This window comes from Trachemys scripta, chromosome 7 (genome assembly GCF_013100865.1).
Source record: "Trachemys scripta elegans isolate TJP31775 chromosome 7, CAS_Tse_1.0, whole genome shotgun sequence".
NCBI classification, from domain to species: Eukaryota; Metazoa; Chordata; order Testudines; family Emydidae; genus Trachemys; species Trachemys scripta.
The window spans coordinates 51589782-51608070 of NC_048304.1; the positions used below are offsets into that span (position 1 = coordinate 51589782).

Sequence of the window (18289 nt, forward strand, 5' to 3'; positions counted from 1 at the left end):
GGTTCTCGGCCGTAGCACTCAGGGTCAGTTTCTGTCTGGGAATTTCTCTGGCTTTTCAAACAACCTGGGCTGGGGTAGGGCTGGCGCTGTGCAAAGGGGAGATCTGGATGTGGGGAGCCCTCTCCCTAAATCCCCTGGTCTCTTCTTTGTAAGGGCTCCCCCTGCACCAGCCCCGCTCTCCAGAGTGCTTGCTGAGGGTGTGGGGAGCCAAGGCTGCAGTGCCATGGGCAGCCTGTGCAGCCCTGATGCTCAAGGCCAGCTGCTAATGTCCCCCGAAGCAATGGGTGGTGCCCAGGTGAGCACTGCGACTGGGGAGGCGCGAGGGGGCTGTGTGCCACGTGACCAAAGCTCAGCCCATCGGTAAGGAGGCTGCGGCCGTGTCCCCGCACAGCAGAGGAGGGTTTCCCCTGGCCATGGGCTGGGGGCACTCCTCATGTGGGGCTATCTCTGCAGTTCTTCCTGTCTGAGAGCAACGTGGGCCAGAACCGAGCCGTGGCCTCCCAGCAGCGCCTGGCAGAGCTCAACAGTTATGTGCCTGTGACAGCCTACACCAGGGAGCTGTCCGAGAGCTTCCTGGCAGCCTTCCAGGTGAGATGGGGCCGTGGCTCGGGCACCCACATCTGTGGACTTGCAGGGGCCTCAAGCAGGCAGGAGCTGGGTCCAGGCTGCCAGTGTGGGGCAGCTGGGAGCTGAGGCTTGGCAGGTGTCACTCAGCTTCTGGAAACGGCCAGCATAACCAGCCTCAGTCTGGGGGGCAAGGGGGAGGATCCACAGCTGAGTCCGAGGGGGGCGGGGGGTCTGAGGGGCAGTCTGGGTTGGGGTCCCAGCTGAGCTAGGGTTGCCAGGCATCCGTTTTTTGACTGGAACGCCCGATTTAAGAGACCCTGGTGATTCTGGTTGGTACCGCTGATCAGATCATTAAAAGTCCGGTTGGCTCAGGGCTGGCAGGCTCCCTACCTTGCTCTGCGTGGCTCCTAGAAGCGGCCAGCACGTTCAGCTCTTAAGCATGGGGTGGCCATGGGGGCTCCACACTCTGCCCGCGCCCCGAGCACTGGCTCCGCAGCTCCCATTGGACGGGAACTGCGGCTAATGGAAGCTGCAGGGGCAGCGCCTGTGGGCAGAGGCAGCATGTGGAGCCCCCTGTGGCTGCCCCTGCACCTGGGAGCCGAGGGACATGCCAACTGTTTCCGGGAGCCGCCTGAGGTCTGCGCCACCCGGAGCCCGCACCCTGAACCCTCTCCTGTGTCCCAACCCCCTGCCCCAGGCCTCAGCACCCTCCTGCACCCCAAACCCCTCATCCCTGGCCCCACCTCAGAGCCGGCACCCCCCAGCCAGAGCCCTCACCCCCTCCCACACCCCAACCCCCTGCCCCAGCCCCGTGAAAGGAAGTGAGGGTTGGGGAGAGCGAGCAATGAGGGGAGGGGAGAATGGAGTGAGAAGGAGGCGGGGCCTCAGAGAACGGGTGGGGCAGGAGCAGGGCTTCAGGGAAGGGGCAGTCAGGGCAAGTGTGTTTGGTTTTGTGTGATTAGAATGTTGGAAATCCTAAGCTGAGCCCAGGGGGGCGGGGAATCTGGGGAGTGATTCCATCTGAGGCCGGGGTGGCAGGGAGTCTTGTGCTGGGTCCCAGCTGAGGGCTGGCTGTAGCTTTCGGAGTTCCTAAACAAGCAATTTTGGGATTGCTTCTTCCTGCAAAGAACAATCCAGGTATTTACTTAGGGCTTGCACAAACGGCTATGTGAGCACCCCCTTGTGGGCCTTCAGCGCACTGACCCATCTAGCTGGCACTGCCCAGCGGCTGGCACTGCCCAGCGGCTGGCAGGGGGAGTGAAGTTGCCATCTAGCTAATGCCAAAGCCAGTTGAGTGGCTGTGAAGTGGCATCAGGGAAACGTGCTGGCCCAGGGGGTGTGGCACTGTGCTTGGAGGCCTCTTCTGGGGGGGGCACAGCCACCCCCAAGCCAGATCCCGGTTGCACTAATGCTGGGTCTTGGCTCAGGTTGTGGTTCTGAGCAACTCGCCACTGGAGGAACAGCTCCGCATCAGCGACATCTGCCATGCCTGCAGCATCCGCTTCATCCTGGCTGACACCAAGGGGCTGGCTGGGTAAGCGTAAGATGCTACCTGCACTGCTGAGACACATGCATGCCAGGTGCTCTGCAGCAGGGGGTGCTGTGGGGTGGGGCAGGAGCCCTGGCTATAGGGGGAGCCCTCGGCTACTCCCAGTCCCAGCCTCTCCCAGCAGGGGATGCTGTGGGGAGGGAGGTGCATTGGCCAAGGGTGCTGACCCAGCCCCTGCTCCTGCCTCTAGGCAGCTGTTCTGTGACTTCGGGGAGAACTTTGTGGTCGACGAACCCTCGGAGGCTGAGCCCGTCTGCGCCTACGTCCAGCAAATCTCGCAGGTACGGCCAGGCCGAGCGCCTTCACTGTGGCCTCGGCTGGGCACCTGGGGAAGCCTGTCTCCCCCCTCAGGGCCCGGGCCCCCAGCCAGGAGTCACCCAGGCACCACAGAGGGAACCCCAAGAGGCAGGAGTTCATCCCTTGCCCACCCTGGCCAAGCCTGCGCCATGACGAGCTGGCCAAGCTGTGATGGGCCTTGGCTCCTCCCTGTCCTTTCTGCTCAGCAGGCAACCCCCCATTCTTCGCTCTTGGGCAGGCTCTGTGCCCAGCATCCCTGCGGAGCCGTGCGATCTGGCTCCCTCTGGGCTGTGGGGCGCTGTAGGTCCCTGTCCTGGTGACTGGCTCTGCCACTGTTTCCTCAGTGTCTCCATCTTACGAGTCGGCCTCGGCCAGTCCTCAGTGACTGCCCCCCCCCTTTCCCCCGGCTCAGACCACTGGGCGATGCCCACACACGCCCACCCTGGGCAATACCCACACACCCATGAGACTCCCTGGTGACCCCCACATGCCCATGTGTTGTCCCCCCCAGGCAACGTCCACATGTCCACCCCTAAGAGCACACAGGCCTTTTCCACCCTGGGGAACAATGTGACATATGGGGAAACTGAGGCACACATGGGCTTTGTAAAAAATTACAAAAATTCCCACCTTGTCACACCCTCCCCCACCCCGTAGCCCTCTCCCTATGTGGGTTGCCCCAGGGTCACCCTCCCTCCTGTAACCCCCTTGCCATGTGGCCCAAGTGGGGTTGCTGACCCCTTCTCTCTCCCCAGGGCACACCCGGGGTGGTGACCTGCAGGGACGGGCAGGGCCATGGCCATGGCTTTGCAGATGGCGACTTTGTGACATTCTCCAACTTGGAGGGCATGAGCCAGCTGAACGGCTGCAAGCCCCACGCCATCCATGTTCTGGGTGAGCCCCCACTGACTGGGGCCAGGAAAGCACAGGGTCAGGGATCCCAGGAACGGGGAGCATTGGGGGGACCCCGTTCTGAGGACCAGGGAGCATTGGGGGATCCCGCTCTGGGAGCAGGGTAGCACTGGGGGGGACCCTGCTCTGGGGGGAGGCCATTGCGAAGGGGGCTAGGATGTAGTTTTTCACTGAAAGTCACTAGTCCCACCTCTCTGGGGTGGCGGGGGGGGGGGCAGAGAGGGATGAGGACTTCCCTGCTGGCTCCCTGCTTTCAGCCTAGCCCCTTGTGGGGGCTGCTGGGCTCCGACCAACCCTCCGTGTGCCCCACCTGGCCCGTGTGAGTCCCCTAGTGCCAGGGTTAGGCTGGCCTTGGGCTCCTGGCTCTGGGTTGGGCCCTGGGCAGGTCTGGGCCAGGCCGAGATGGCAGAGACGCCCTTACACACAGGCCGTGCCCAGCTGCCACAGACTGCGGGGGCCCAGGGGCAGGGCCACAGGCTTACAGAGCCGGGGAGGAGTTGTGGGGACTCAGGGCCCCCCTCACCCGGGCACTGCCTCCCCCAGATGAGTTCACGCTGGAGATTGGGGACACCAGCTCCTTTGCCCCGTACCAGCGTGGTGGAGTCATCACCCAGGTGAAGGTGCCACAGCTGCACTCCTACGTGAGTATGCCCCCAGCTGACCCCCCCCACCACCACCAGGGCCCCCCATGGCTGGCCAGGCCCCCCCATGGTCCCCGTTGCAGCTGGCTGGGCCCCACCACTCTGCGCCTCCCCCAGGGCCCCTGTGGCTGGCTGGGCCCCCCACTCAGCCCCCAGTTTTCTCCCCTGCAGCTGAGTCCCCAACTCTGCCCGCCCCGGGGCTGGCTGGGCTGCCCTATGGCTGGCTGGGCCGCCCGACTCCCACCCCTCACAGATGGCTGGGGCCCACCCCCGGTTGCCCCTTGCTCCCCCCCCTCCCACGGCTGTCCAGACCCTCACCCCGCAAATGGGTGCAGTGTTACAAACTGCTGCCCATCAGAATTTGCTGCTTTGCTGGGACCAAACATGTCCTTGCGGATGCTCAGTGTGCTGGAGCCGCTGGCCTCGCGCTGCCCCCCCCGGGGGACCTCCTGTTCCCTCGGTCTGGAGGGGGCAAATCGGGGGGGGGGAGGGGCAGGCTGTGGCCAAACTGATTGCACAGGAGGGGCAAACTGCTGGAGGCAGAGGTGGGAGGGGACCAAATCAGGGCTGGGGTTAGGAGCCGGGGCACTGCCAGCTTGGGGCAGAAGGGATAACAGTTACCGGTGGCGGGGGGCATTTGGAGTGTGGTGGTGTCAAGGCTGAATCCCCACTCTGTCACTCCAAGTGCAGAAAGTGGGGGCCTGCAAGGATTCTAAAAATTATTACTGGAATCTCCAGGCTCGTATTAAACTCCCAAGGTTACAGCTTTTCTCTGACTTTTTGGCTTGGTAAACGCTGCGACTACCCAAATGCAAAAAAGCCCCTTGGACCCAGGAAGGAGCACTTGGGAATTCCTCCCTGTGGGGTACCCTGAAGCCCTTTCACCCTGCCCGCCTCCAAGGAAGAGCTGAGAAAGAAAACAAAGGAAATTAGCTGTTGCCACCAGCTAGTCAAACAATGTATGCACAAATCTCTTAGGACACCAAAAATCCAATTCTGTTCTTAAAAAGGTAAATTTTATTTAAAAACAAAAAGAAATAAAATACATATGGAACTTGGGCTTTTGCTAGATTTTAAAAGAGCAATTCCAAAAATCAAGCATCCAAAATAGCTTTCTTGGCGGTTCAGCTTAAAGGTTACAAGCAAACAAAGCATCTGAGGTTAGCACAGAGGAGTCCACAAGCCAATAAGAAATAACCCTAATCACGTCTTTTTAGACATTCCCTAATTGTACTTACATATCTGAGGCTTCAGATAAGTAGGTTTGAGGTATGAATTGATAATCTATAATCATACCTGGCTTAAGCTGCTTACACCATTGTTGCTCTGTCCCTGCAGCCCAGAGAACAACAGACAAAGGGAATATTTCTTTCCCAATTTTAAAAAGTTCTACCTTCCCATTGGCTATTTTGGTCAGTTGCGCACTCCTTTTCTTTTACCTGTGGGCTTTTTAACTCTTTACAGGTAAAACAAGTAAAGAACAGACCAAGAGAGATTTTACAGCTGGCTGTCTGTCCATCAAAGGGAGCTATTCCCCCCCCCCATGTATCACAGGGGAGCAGAGGGGCTTTTTGTTTCCTCTGCCAGGACAGTGCAGCTCAGCTCAGCTCCTGTCTCCCAGGGCCATGCTGCCTAGCCAAGGCAGCTCTGCCTCAGCCGCTGGGATGTGCTGGGCGGCTGAAGGAGACTCCATTCAGTGCTGTATTTTGGCCCCCCAAAGTGACAGTTGTCAGCCATGGTTTAGTGTACATGGGCATCCCGGCTCAGCTTCTCATTCTGCAGAACGCCCATCGCAAATTTGCCTTGGCCACTGTTCTTGTTCCTGCTCTGGCGCCTGCCGCTGCCAGGCCAGTATCACTCTTGGCCATTCTTTATTTGAAAATGTTACCCCTGATTTCCCTTGGCACTTCATCGTGGGCCGTCCTTACCAGGGGGGCCGGGAGGTGGCACTGCCACTTGAGAGCAAATCACTGACTATGTGTCGCTAGTACCTTCAGCAGTCAGAGCTCACAGTGTTTCTGGAACAGCACTTCCTGTCTGTATGGTGACATTAGGTTTTAATTCTAAATTTCATCCTTTTCTCCTTTGTTTTAATCCACACGTTAATTCTTTGGACTCAGGACATCAAGGCTGGATGATTTCCTGCTTGGGTGTCAAACCTCTTCCCTTTCCTTTGATCCACCAATGGGGATTGCCTTCTCAACTGTTCCTTTGCTTCTTTAGCCGGCCCCGTGGGGCTTCTTCACGTCTCAACGGGTGTGTAGCACTTGGCTCCCAAATATTCACCCCAGGCCAGATCTCTGAAGGGTGAGAGCATCTCCGTGCCTTTGAAAATCCCACTAGCTGCCTAAATGCCTTTAAAAATCTGGCCCATAGGGCATTATACTATCGTGTATGAAGCCCTTCTGAAAAGGCAAATTGCTACTACCATTGTTACTAGAGAGAAGTATGCAATCAGCAGCCACGAGTGTTCAAAAATTACGAGTTTTACGCCGGAAAGTCATGGAATTAAATGAACTAAATACATCGGTTTGGGAGGCTTGTATTTTACCTTTTTGTTCACGAGCCTTTCGGTTGCACTAGCTTTGTACTTTCTCTGTTCCCTCTCCCAAAGACACCAATGATCCAAAATGGACATAAATTCCTGTAACATCCAATCCCATTTGGGACTTCCAGAAACATGTGTTCCCTCTCCTGTCGTCACTGAAAATTGATTAAAATCCTTATTTCTGTAAGTAATTTCCCCCCCCCCCCCCCGCAGACACCGGAATGCACATTAACACTTTACTCTTATTTCATTTGCTGCATGCCTAAATGTTGATTTTTCTGCTGAATTGTTTATACTTTTCCCTGCATGTTTTATATATGCTACATATTGTGTTACGATACATTTCAGTATCATCTGCTCTCTACTGCCGAAAGCAAGGATTTTTAAGGTGAATTATGCTGTTACTCCTTTGCATTGGCTGCCTTTTGGAGAAACTAAAATGCTGTGTCTCCACTATGTTTGCAGTGGTGTTGTAGCTGTGTCAGTCCCAGCATATTAGAGACACAAGATGGGTGAGAGAATAGCTTTGATTGGACCAACTTCTGCTGGGGAAAGAAACAAGCTTTCGAGCCACACAGAGCTCTTCTTCAGCTCTGGAAACCAATTGAGAGTGTCCTGGCTAAATTTAAGATTGAACAGATAGTTTTAGCGTAAGTAGTTACACATATTGTAAGAAACCATTTAATGTAGAGTGGCCCATTAACACCCCTGTAGTCACAGGACACAAAGGGAGAGGGGGTTAGTGGTTACAGATTGTTGTAATAAGCTATAAATCCAGTTTCTTTATTAAGACAATTTTTAGTGTCTAGCAAATTTATGAATGTAAACTCACAGACTCGTCTTTTGAAGGAGTTGTGCAGATTTCCTGTGTGGCCGAGGACTGAGAGGTCAGACATGGAGTGATCGCTGTGTAAGAAGTGTTCACCCACCAGTGGCAGATAGCATGTTTTTGTCCTTTGTCTTTTTCCTGTGCGAGTTCATTCCATAGAGATTGTCTGATTTTACCTGTATAGCTGTTAGTGGGACATGTAGAGCACTGGGTCTTCACAGGGAGATGCTAATGCAGAGGTGGGCAAACTACGGCCCGGGGGCTGCATCCAGCCCTCCAGATGTTTTAATCTGGCCCTCGAGCTCCCATCAGGCAGCAGGGTCTGGGGCTTGCCCCACTCCAGTGCTCCAGCCAGGGAGTGGGGTCGGGGGTTGCGTCACTCCGCGCGGCTCCCAGAAGCAGCAGCATGTCCCCTTTCCGGTCCCTACATGTAGGGGCAGCTAGTGGGCTCCGCACACTGCCCCCACCCCAAGCATTGCCCCCGCAGCTCCCATTGGCCAGGAAATGTGGCCAATGGGAGCTGCAGAGGTGGTGCCTGCGGACAGGGCAGTGTGCAGAGTTGCCTGGCTGCACCTCCCATGTAGGAGCTGCAGGGGGGACATGCTGCTGCTGCTGGGAGCTGCTTGAGGTAAGCGCTGCTCAGAGCCTGCACCCCTGACCCCCTCCCGCCCTCCAAACCCCTTCATCCCAGCCTGGAGCAACCTCCTGCACCCCCAACCCTCATCCCCAGCTCCACCCCAGAGCCTACACCCCCAGCCAGAGCCCTCGTCCCTCCCCCCCCCACGCCCCAACCTCCTGCCCACAGCCCCCTCCCGCACCCTGAACTCATTTCTGGCCCTATTCCAGAGTCTGCACCCCCAGCCAGAGCTCTCACTCCCTCTCGCACCCCAACCCCCAATTTCAAGAGCATTCATGGCTTGCCATACGCTTTCCATACCCAGATGTGGCCCTGGGGCCAAAAAGTTTGCCCATCCCTGTGCTAATGCATATTAGTTCTCCCACAGTAAACGCACGTTTTCTTAACAGTGAGGACACAGACTATAATGCTAAATTAACCATTAGTATCTAGAGCTTGACAACTCGGATTCCGATTGTGTGGCTAAGGGCTTGTCTACACTTAAAACACTAGAGCATGCTGCTGTAGTGTTCAGTGTAGACACTACCTGTGCCAATGGAGGGGCTCTCTGGTCAGTGTGGATAATCCACCTCCTTCAGCAGCGGCAGCTAGGTCAATGGAAGGATTCTTGTGCTGTCTACCTTGGGACAGCTTAACTCTGCCGTTGGCGGGGGCATGGATTTTTCACATGCTTGATTGATGTCATTAAACCAACCTATTTCTCTAGTGTAGATGAGCCCTCGCGCTGCTGCTTCACCAGCACAGGGCTTTGCGTCAGACTGGCTGCAGGCCCTGCTATGGGCGTGCCATGGAACCCCAGGGAAAGCCTGTGAAACTAAAGGAACCTGAGGCTTGTCTTAGTAAGGGCATGTCTCCAAGGTGTGACACTAAAGGTGTGAAGCCAGGCCATGCACTGCTCCGAACCCCTGTGTGGATGCTCTTGTTCAGGGGCGAAGTGCCCAGCGTCAGTCAGGGCAGCCCCAGGAGGTTGGTGTCCATCCCCACCCACTGTTAATCATCAGGCCTGTGAGTATGTTGAATGTTGGTAAAAGTCTCATTCCTGTGACGGGGGCTCCACTGGGCTAGCGCCTCCCCTGGTCACTGGGGAATAGCTTGCCAGGTGGAGCCTCTTCCAGCAGTCGCAGACCCTCCCTCCCACCCTCCCTCCATCTCTGTCGCTGGGTCTGCGACGCCCCAAGCTGCTGCTGCCTCTTGGTGACTCAGCCTCCGGCCAGGCCACTACCAGCCCTTTCCCTTCCAGGCACCAGTCTCCCTCCCTGGCAGACTCCTTTTCACTGCCCCAGTGCCACTCCTCAGTGGCTGGCAGGGCCCCGGGCCTACTCTCTGCTCCAGGTTCTGACTCAGGGCCCCTCTGCTCAGCTGCCAAGGCCTGTTCCCTTTGAGCCCTCTCCTGGCCCTGGCCCTCTCTGGGGTTTGCCAGCCCCACAACACTTCCCCCCCCCCCCCGCCGGGAGGGACTGTGGGCTACCTGGTCCTGTAGCCTCCCAGCCCTCCTCCCCCTGCCCAGTGGGGACTGCGGCCTTCCCCAGCAGCCCCTGTCTAGCCCAGCTGGTTCCTTGGGCTCCCTCCTACAGCCACCTGCTTCCCCTCTGCAAGGGGCGCTTGGGGATTAGCTCTGCCAGGCATTGCACCCTCCTCTGGCAGTGTCTTCCCCTATCCTGGCTCGCCCTGAAGCCCCTTTTGCCTCCGGCTGACTCCCTACAGGATTCCTTCTGGAGTTGCCAAAGCCCTTCCACACAAACAGCCTCAGGCAGTCTTCTGGTGCCATATCTGCAGGGGCTGGCAGAGGAACCCGCCTGCTACTCGAGGGTCCAGTCTGGGGCCCCATACCTGGCAACTCTGGCTGCTCCCTGCAGCCCTTGCTCCTTCCCTGGATTCCTTCCTACAGCATCTGCCCCCCTTTACCCCTGGCTGTACCAGCTCCAAACCCTCCTCCCAGGAGTAGGCTGCTTGCTCTAGCCCCAACACCCCTCCCAGAGAGGGACTGCAGCCCCCACGGGTGCTAGCTTCCTACTCCTGCCCAGCAGAGTAATGAAATCCTGGCTCCTTCTCCGTGGGCAGCCTGAGCAGCTGATTGGCCCCTTACCTGCTTCATCCCTCCAGGCCTTGTGTGGGGTGCACACAAACACTCAGACTCCTGGAAATGCAGGTCTGGAAGGGACCTCATGAGGTCATCTAGTCCTGCCGCCTGCTATGTATTACCTGGACCGTCCCTGAGAGGTGTGTGTCCAACCTGCTCTTAAAAGTCTCCAGTGATGGAGACTCCACAACCTCTTTGGGCAATTTATTCCAATGCTTAACCACCCTGACGGGAAGTTTTTCCTATTGTCCAGCCTAAACCTCCCTTGCTGCAATTTAAGCCCATTGCTTCTTGTCCTACCCTCAGAGGTTAAGGAGAACAGTTTTTCTCCCTCCTCTTTGTAACAACCTTTTATGTACTTGAAAACTGTTATCATGTTCCCTCTCAGTCTTCTGCCCTAGGTGGGATACTTTCGAAAGTACCAATTCAGGACAAATTGCTTAGAGCAGGGCAGTTACAGCTCAAGGCTGGGGTTCCTTTGCACACCAAGACAAACCAAAGCAGTCAAACAGTGAAGACTTTGGTTTTACCCCACTGGCTAACCATAAGTCATACAAGCAATTTCCTTAGACACTCCAGTTTCCCAGTATCACCACCAGTGCCACTCATTATGTGGATGAATGGTTATGAAAATCAATATCCCAGTACAAGGAAAAAGGTTCTCCCGATCCCACAAGACCAAGCTCCAGACCCAGGTCCAGGGCCGGCTTTAGGAAGTGCGGGGCCCGATTCGAATAGTTTTGACGGGGCCCCGGCAGGGATGACTCACCCGGCGGCGCTTTGGGTCTTTGGCAGCGCTCAAGGATGCCGCCAAAGACACGGAGCGAGTGAAGCACCTGCTGCGGAAGTGCCACCGAAAACCCGGAGCGCCACCGGGTGAGTAAAAATAAAAAGGTGCCTAAGTTAGCCACTCTTCTTTAGAGCGCGGGGCCCTCTTCGGCGCAGGCGCGGGGCCGTCTTTGGCGGGGAGCCGGAATCGGGGGAATTGGCCTAAAGCCTGCCCTGCCCAGGTCAATATACAAATCAGATCTTACCCATGAATCATGCTGTTGCCAATCCTTTAGAATCTAAAATCTAAAAGTTTATTTCATAAAAGGAAAAAGATATCGATTAGAGCTAGAATTGGTTAAATGGAATCAATTACATACAGTAATGGCAAAGTTCTTGGTTCAGGCTTGTAGCAGTGATGGAATAAACTGCAGGTTCAAATCAAGTCTCTGGAGTACATCCACAGCTGGGATGGGTCATTCAGTCCTTTGTTCAGAGCTTCAGGTTGTAGCAAAGTACCTCCAGAAGTAAGAAGCAGGATTGAAGACAAGATGGAGGTGATGCAGCAGCCTTTTATAGTCTCTTTCCTGTTGAAGGACACCTTTTGTTCTTAGTGTGGAAAATCACAGTAGCAAGATGGAGTTTGGAGTCACATGGGCAAGTCACATGTCTAGGCATGACTTAATTTGCAGGCCGATGCCATTTTTTACATGTTAGTTTGAACGTTCCCAGGAAAGCTCAGATGTGGATTGGCATCTCCCAAAGTCCAGTGTCAGTTAAGTGTTTCTTGATTGGGCACTTACTGAGAATAGTCATTTCTCAAGAAGCTGACCAAATGATTCAGTGGGACTACTTAGAATCAAAACACATTGATATACAAGTACCTAGCCAATATTCATAACTTCAACTACAAAAATGATACAAGCATTCAGATAGCATAATCATACCCAGCAAATTATAACCTTTCCATAGTCACTATATACGACAACTTTTGTACAATATTTGCTGCAAATATATAATAGTTCTGGCAACAATGATCTATACAGTCCCAAGTTCATATTAATAATGTAATAACTCCATTATGCATTATTAATGAAAACATTGAATAGTACCAGCCGCAGGACTGACCATTGCAGGACCCCATTAGATGTACCTTCCCACTATAACTACTCTTTGAGAATGGCTTTTCAGCCAATTGTACCCCCACCGTATAGTAGTTTCATCTAGACTAAGGGTGGCAAACTATGGGCCGTATTTGGCCCACAGGATTGGCACTCCCATGGTGCTGCAGGGGTAAGGCAGGCTCCCTGCCTGCCTGGCCCTGTGCCACTCCCAGAAGTGGCTGGCACCACGTCCCTGTGGCCCCTGGGGGAGCGGGGGGCAGAGGGCTCTGTGCGCTGCCGTCACCTGTGGGTACTGCCCTCTGCAGCTCCCATTGGCCGGGAACAGGAAACCACGGCTAATGGGAGCTTCGGAGGAGGTACCTGCAGGCGAGGGCAGCATGTGGAGCCCTCTGCTCCTCCTCCCCCAGGGGCCACAGGGACGTGGTGGCGGCCGCTTCCGGGAGTGGCACGGGGCCAGGGCAGGCAGGGAGCCTGCCTTAGCCCCACTGAATGCTGCTGCCACCCCGGAGCCGCTCAAGATAAGCAGAGCCGGGCTGGAGTCCACACCCCAAACCCACCCTGCACCCCAACCCCCTGCCCTGAGCCCCCTGCCGCATCCCTCCTGCACCTAAACCCCCTGCCCCGAGACCCCTGCTGCACCCCTCCTGCACCCCAAACCCCTGCCCTGAGCCCCCTCATACACCCCACATCTCTCCTGCGCCCCAACCCCTTGCCCTGAGCACTTTCCTGCACACCTCACCGCCTCTCACAACCTGCACTCCGTCCTGCACCCCAACCCTGTGCCCCAGCCCTACAATCATGCCCCTGCATGCAATTTCCCCATCCAGATGTGGCCCTGGGGCCAAAAAGTTTGCCCACCCCTGATCTAGACCACTTTCTCCTAGTTTGCTTATGAGAATGTTATGGGGGACTGGGTCGAAAGTCTTACTAAAGTCAAGATACAGTAACTCCTTGCATAACGTTGTAGTTATGTTTCTGAAAAATGCGACTTTAAGCGAAACGATGTTAAGCGAATCCAATTTCCCATAAAAATTAATGTAAATGGGGTGTTGGGGGGGGGGAGGGCTTAGGTTCCAGGGAAATTTTTTTCACCTGACAAAAAACTATATATTATATAGATATACACACACTATACGTTTTAAACAAACAATTTAATACTGTTCACAGCTATGATGATTGTGAAGCTTGGTTGAGGTGGTGAAGTTAGAGGGTGGAAAAGGGAGGGATATTTCGCAGGGAATGCCTTGCTGCTAAATGATGAACTAGCACTTGGCTGAGCCTTCAAGGGTTAACACATTGTTGTTAAAGTAGCCTCTCATCAAGGCAGCACGAACACGAGGGAGGGGAGACAGCATAGCAGACAGAGACAGACACACACCTTGTGTTTGGGGGAGAGAGAGAAATGCACACTGCCCCTTTAAGTAAGCTGACCCACTCTTAAGTGCATTGTCTTTTTAAGTGGATCAGGAAGTTGAGACAGCAGCTGCTGCCCCAAGCTCTCTCTGTCTCTCTTCGTCTGTGTCCCCTTCCTGCTCTATATGGAGAAGGGGTAAGCGGGGTGAAGGAGCAGGGGGGAGGGGGGACACCCTGACATTAGCTCCCCCTTCCTCCCCCTTGCACAGCAAACAGGAGTCTCTGGGAGCAGCTCCAAGGCAGAGGGCAGGAGCAGGACATGGCAGTGGGGGGAGGGACAGCTGAACTTCCTATTGATAGCCTGCTGGGTGGCTGCAGCACAGGGAACTTAAGGGAATGGGGAGCTGATAGGGAGAGCTGATGGGGGGGCTGCCGGTCCACCCTGGTTACAAGCCCCCACCAGGTAGCTGCAATGGGCTGCTCTTCCTGCAAGCAGTGGACAAAGCAGGCGGCTGCCAAACAACGTTAGAAGGGAGCATTGCACAACTTTAAATGAGCATGTTCCCTAATTGATCAGCAACGTAACAACGAAACAACGTTAACCGGGACGACTTTAAGTGAGGAGCAACAGAGGGTCCTGTGGCACCTTTAAGACTAACAGATGTATTGAAGCATAAGCTTTCATGGGTGAATGCCCACTTCGTCAGATGCATGTAATGGCAATGCGTCTGACAAAGTGGGCATTCACCCACGAAAGCTTATGCTCCAATACATCTGTTAGTCTTAAAGGTGCCACAGGACCCTCTGTTGCTTTTTACAGATTCAGACTAACACGGCTACCCCTCTGATCAGGGCCGGCTCCAGGCACCAGCCGAGCAAGCTGGTGCTTGGGACGGCAGATTGAACGAGGTGGCATTCCGCCCAATCCTAGGGCATCACGGCCGCTTTTTTTGTTTTTGTTCCGCTCTGGCTGCCCTGTAGGGGGCGGCGGTGTGGAGGACGGGAGCACCCTGCAGCAAGCCTGGCAGGGCAGTCCTCGTCCTTCCCTCCCCGCCGACCGGAGTGGAGCCCTCCCAGCAGGCGGCGCGGCGGAAGGGGCTGCGTGGCAGCGCCCCGCTGTAGCCCTGGCCGCCCCCCTTCTCTCTCTCTCCTGCCCGCTCCCTCCCCCTTCCCCCCGCTAGCCGGTCCCCCTGCACCCGCGCTCTGGCGCACAGATCACTGGGTTTTTGGTTTGGTTTGGTTTGGTTTTTTTGCTTGGGGCGGCCAAAAAGCCAGAGCCGGCCCTGCCTCTGATACTTTGTTTGGAGTTACTGTACATCAGTTCTACTGCTCCTCTCCTGTCCACCGGGCCAGCAACCCCGACAAAGCAGGAAGGCTGGTTTGCCGTGATTTGTTCTTGACCAATGCCTGCTGGTGATGCCTTAGCCCCGATCATCCTGAGGGTGCTCACAACCGGCTGGTTTGTTCATTTGTTCCAAGGAGCAAAGAGAGGCTGACTGGTCTGTAATTCTCTCGTCCTCTTTGTTCCTCTTTATGGAGACTTAGGGCTTGATTCGCAAAGGGCTCGGTGCTGATGTCCCAATTTTAGGCTCCGCTGCAGTTCCCCAAACTCCCACCAAACGCTGCAGGCACCTGAGCTCAGTTGGCACCACATTGTCAGGTCAATGCTCCAGCGGTGCCCCCGGTTCCACATGGCACGGGCGCACTGCTGCCATGCTCCAGCATCTGGGTGTCAGCGTCCCACCAACGCACCAGAACAATTTGCAAACCAGGCAGATGGGGGCAATGCTCATGGGGCATGTGGGCCCGATCTGGTCAGTGTGCTCAGAGGCTGTGCGCTAGATCAGGCCCCACCAGAGGCTGGCTGGAGGAGAGGAGATGGGGCACCATCCACCTTGTAACTGCTTGCCTAATGGCTAGAGCCACAGACCCAGGGTGGGGAGATCCCAGCCCCCTCCTCCCCCCCCTGGTCAGAAGGGTTTGAACAGTGCACTAACCCCAGGACTACAAGGTGGGTCTCACCCGCCGCTGTGTATGGAGCTGCCTGACTCCAGAGGAGTCCCCGTTCATGGATCACCAGGCTGAACCTAATGTCTCCCTGCCCTGGGGAGTTAGGTGCTGAACTCTGTGAGGGGTGGGGCTTAGCATGACCCACCCAGCATACTGGCTTTTGGGGATCCCACTCTGATCCCCCCCATTCTTGGCACAGAGAGTCTAGGTGCCCCACTCAGGCTGTGTGCACCGTGGAGTATTCCTGAGGCTGGGCGCTGGGACAGTGAGTGGGCAGTGCCCTCTGGAAATCAGCCCTGTTCCCCATGGCTAGAAACCGGGATTGCTGGTGGTGTTAACATGGGGAACTGAGGTGCGGGGGCTGTTCTGCAGTGGAACTCCAGGGAGGATGAGGCCTGAGGAGACACTGGGCAGCAGACTCACAGGTAGCGGGTGTAGGGGGGAGCGAGCACAGCAGGGAGTGGGCACAGCAGGCTCAGTGGGTGGAGTGGGCACAGAAGGGAGTGGGCTCATTGGGCAGTGGGGAGTGGGCTCAACGGGCGCAGTGGGGAGTGGGCACAGCAGGCTCAGTGGGCAATGGGCTCAGTGGGCAATGGGCTCAGTGGGAAGTGGGCACAGCGGCCAGCAGGCGCACATGGGCCCCAAAGGTGGAAGAACAAATTTGAAAACTTGACCAGTTTGTGTAGAAGTGATGGGGGGAGGGGCTGTGTAAGGACCAAGGCCAGTTTTCTGCCTAGCTTTCCCCAACCTGTTCCTGGCGCTCCACATAACTCCAGGGCAGTGAACAGTGGTTATATGGGCCAGGGTCTAATCTGCAATGGCAAGAGACGAACACAGACAAACCGAGACCTGTCGGCTCTGCCAGATGCTCACCCTGCGCTCTGACACCATATTGGCCTTGCCCAGTCACACACACACATCTGGCAGAGGCAGCAGACAAGCCCCCGCCCCCCATCAGTAGCTCGAATGGTAGCCATTTATAACAGCCCCCAGACGGGCCCATCACCTATCTGCATCCGGGGGCCCTGGCGGAGGTGGGGGGACCATTCTGTGCCAGATCTCGGCCCAACAGCTCTTTGGGGCATTGGTGTGTGGGCCTGGCACCATGTCCTGCTGCTGGGCATGAGTCCAGGCCCTGGCATGGCTCTCAAAGCCTGGAAGCACCATGCCAAGAGCCTGTCATGGGGCAGAGTAGCCTAGCCCTGCCTGTACCCAGCTGCCTTGCTCTGTGGGAGGTGCGTCCCAGCCTGTACCCAGCTGCCTGGGCAACACCACCCCAGACTCTGATCTCTGCCTGCAGGAGCCCCTGAGAGCCTCCCTGGCCAAGCCAAAGATCAAAGCCATGGACGACCGAGGGCACAGCTTGCACCTGGCCTTCCGGGCACTGCACGCCTTCGCTGCTGAGATGGGACGGCTGCCCCGGCCCAGAGCCCAGGTGAGGAGGGCCCTTGCCTGGGAGTCAGCCACCTTCTGGCCTCGTGCCCCCTACCTGCACCCTTCCCCCACTTGCACCCTATCCCTGCCTGGACCCAACTTGCACCTGTGCCCTGCCTGTGCGCCGCCCCTGCCTGGGTCCTGCCTCGCCCCCACCTGACCCATGCCTGTCCCTGCAGGCGGATGCGGAGAGGCTGCTGGAGCTGGCACGAGGCCTGACCGCGCACCAGGAGCTGCTGGATGAGGGGCTAGTGCGGACGTTTGCCCATGTGAGCGCAGGGGAGCTGAGCCCCATGGCCGCCTTCCTTGGAGGCCTGGCTGCCCAGGAGGTGCTGAAGGTGCGTGGCCAGGTTGGGGGCCCACGGGGGGAGGGGAGTGCAGGGCAGGGTGAGCCTGAGGCCTGGCTGCTGGCTTGGGGAGGGGCAGGGCCACAGCAAGTGCTTGGGAAGTGGGGGAGGGGTAGGAGGCGGGTTTCCAGACACTCAGACTTTGTGCCTGATATGTCCTTGGGTGTTGCCACATGCCAACGTGGACCAAAACCACTGGGTTCCTGACACAGCTACCAGGTGGCGTCCCGATCCAAGCCAGACTTCAGCTGCAGCCCACCTTTGTGGGTGAATTCAAGGAATGCCCTAGAGTTGGTCTCCTGGGCGATGGGAGGTGCAGCTGGGGCAGAAGGAGGCTGGGTTAGGCTGGGACTCATATCTGGGAGGAGCTGGCTCCCTGGCAGCCACCTTCTACCCCAGTCCTGGTCTCCCCCCAGCTGTGTGTAAGCGGGGGATTGATCCTGCTATTGTGGGGAACTTTCCTGGCTTATACACCACCCCGGTGAAATGGATCCTCCCTCTCATTCCCTTTACCCAGAGGCCTGCCTGACCTCGAGAACACCCCTTCTACTCTCATGTGTGGCAGAATCCTCATAACCCCAACAAGCTGGGCTCAGGATTCCTGGGGGGGCTCAACTCCCAACCTTGTTGTGGTCACTTAGGGCAGGGGCTAGGGTGTCCCCACTCCGGGGTGCTCTCTGCACTGGATGCTTCCCTGACTCACTAATCATTACATAAAGTTCAAAGTAAATACAATTTATTAAACAGCAATCAATTAAAAAATAAGGAAAAAACAGGAAAGGTGAAAGGAAAACCCATCACCCCACTCTGTGGCATGGGACCACCATAACCAGCCATCTCCAGAGGGTAAGGGAAGTTCACAGTCTGTTCCTCATACGGCCCAGGCCTCCTGCCCAGGCCCTGGCTGTGCTGCAGGGATGCTGTGGGTTGGACACTTGCTCTGGCAGGGGCCACACACCCTCAGGCTCTAGGTTGCAGGGCCCTTCTTCCTAGTCTCAGCCCCCCATCAGGGTTATGATCCCCCTCCCAACTCTTCCCTGCACTGGGTCTTCTGCCCAGGATCCCCCCCGCTTCGCTCTCCCCAGCTGCTTCCTGCATGTGGCTCCGAACTGCCCCAGCTTCAGCCCCAGCACTGCTGCTGCTCTGCCTCCAGTCCCCTGGGCTGCTCCTCTGGCCCCTCTGGCTTCGGCTGG

General features: G+C 56.6%; 1 protein-coding gene across 10 annotated transcripts in view; it reads left to right on the top strand.

The window, feature by feature from the left end:
• Nucleotides 1-18289, top strand: part of UBA7 (ubiquitin like modifier activating enzyme 7) — a 65222-nt gene that overhangs the window by 3291 nt on the left and 43642 nt on the right. For all 10 annotated transcript variants that reach the window (XM_034777311.1, XM_034777306.1, XM_034777310.1 and 7 more), the window contains 7 exons: nt 454-588; nt 1995-2101; nt 2307-2397; nt 3169-3307; nt 3869-3966; nt 16616-16750; nt 16929-17087. In XM_034777311.1, the coding sequence (XP_034633202.1) occupies nt 454-588; nt 1995-2101; nt 2307-2397; nt 3169-3307; nt 3869-3966; nt 16616-16750; nt 16929-17087 (864 nt within the window). The remainder of the gene's footprint in view (nt 1-453; nt 589-1994; nt 2102-2306; nt 2398-3168; nt 3308-3868; nt 3967-16615; nt 16751-16928; nt 17088-18289) is intronic.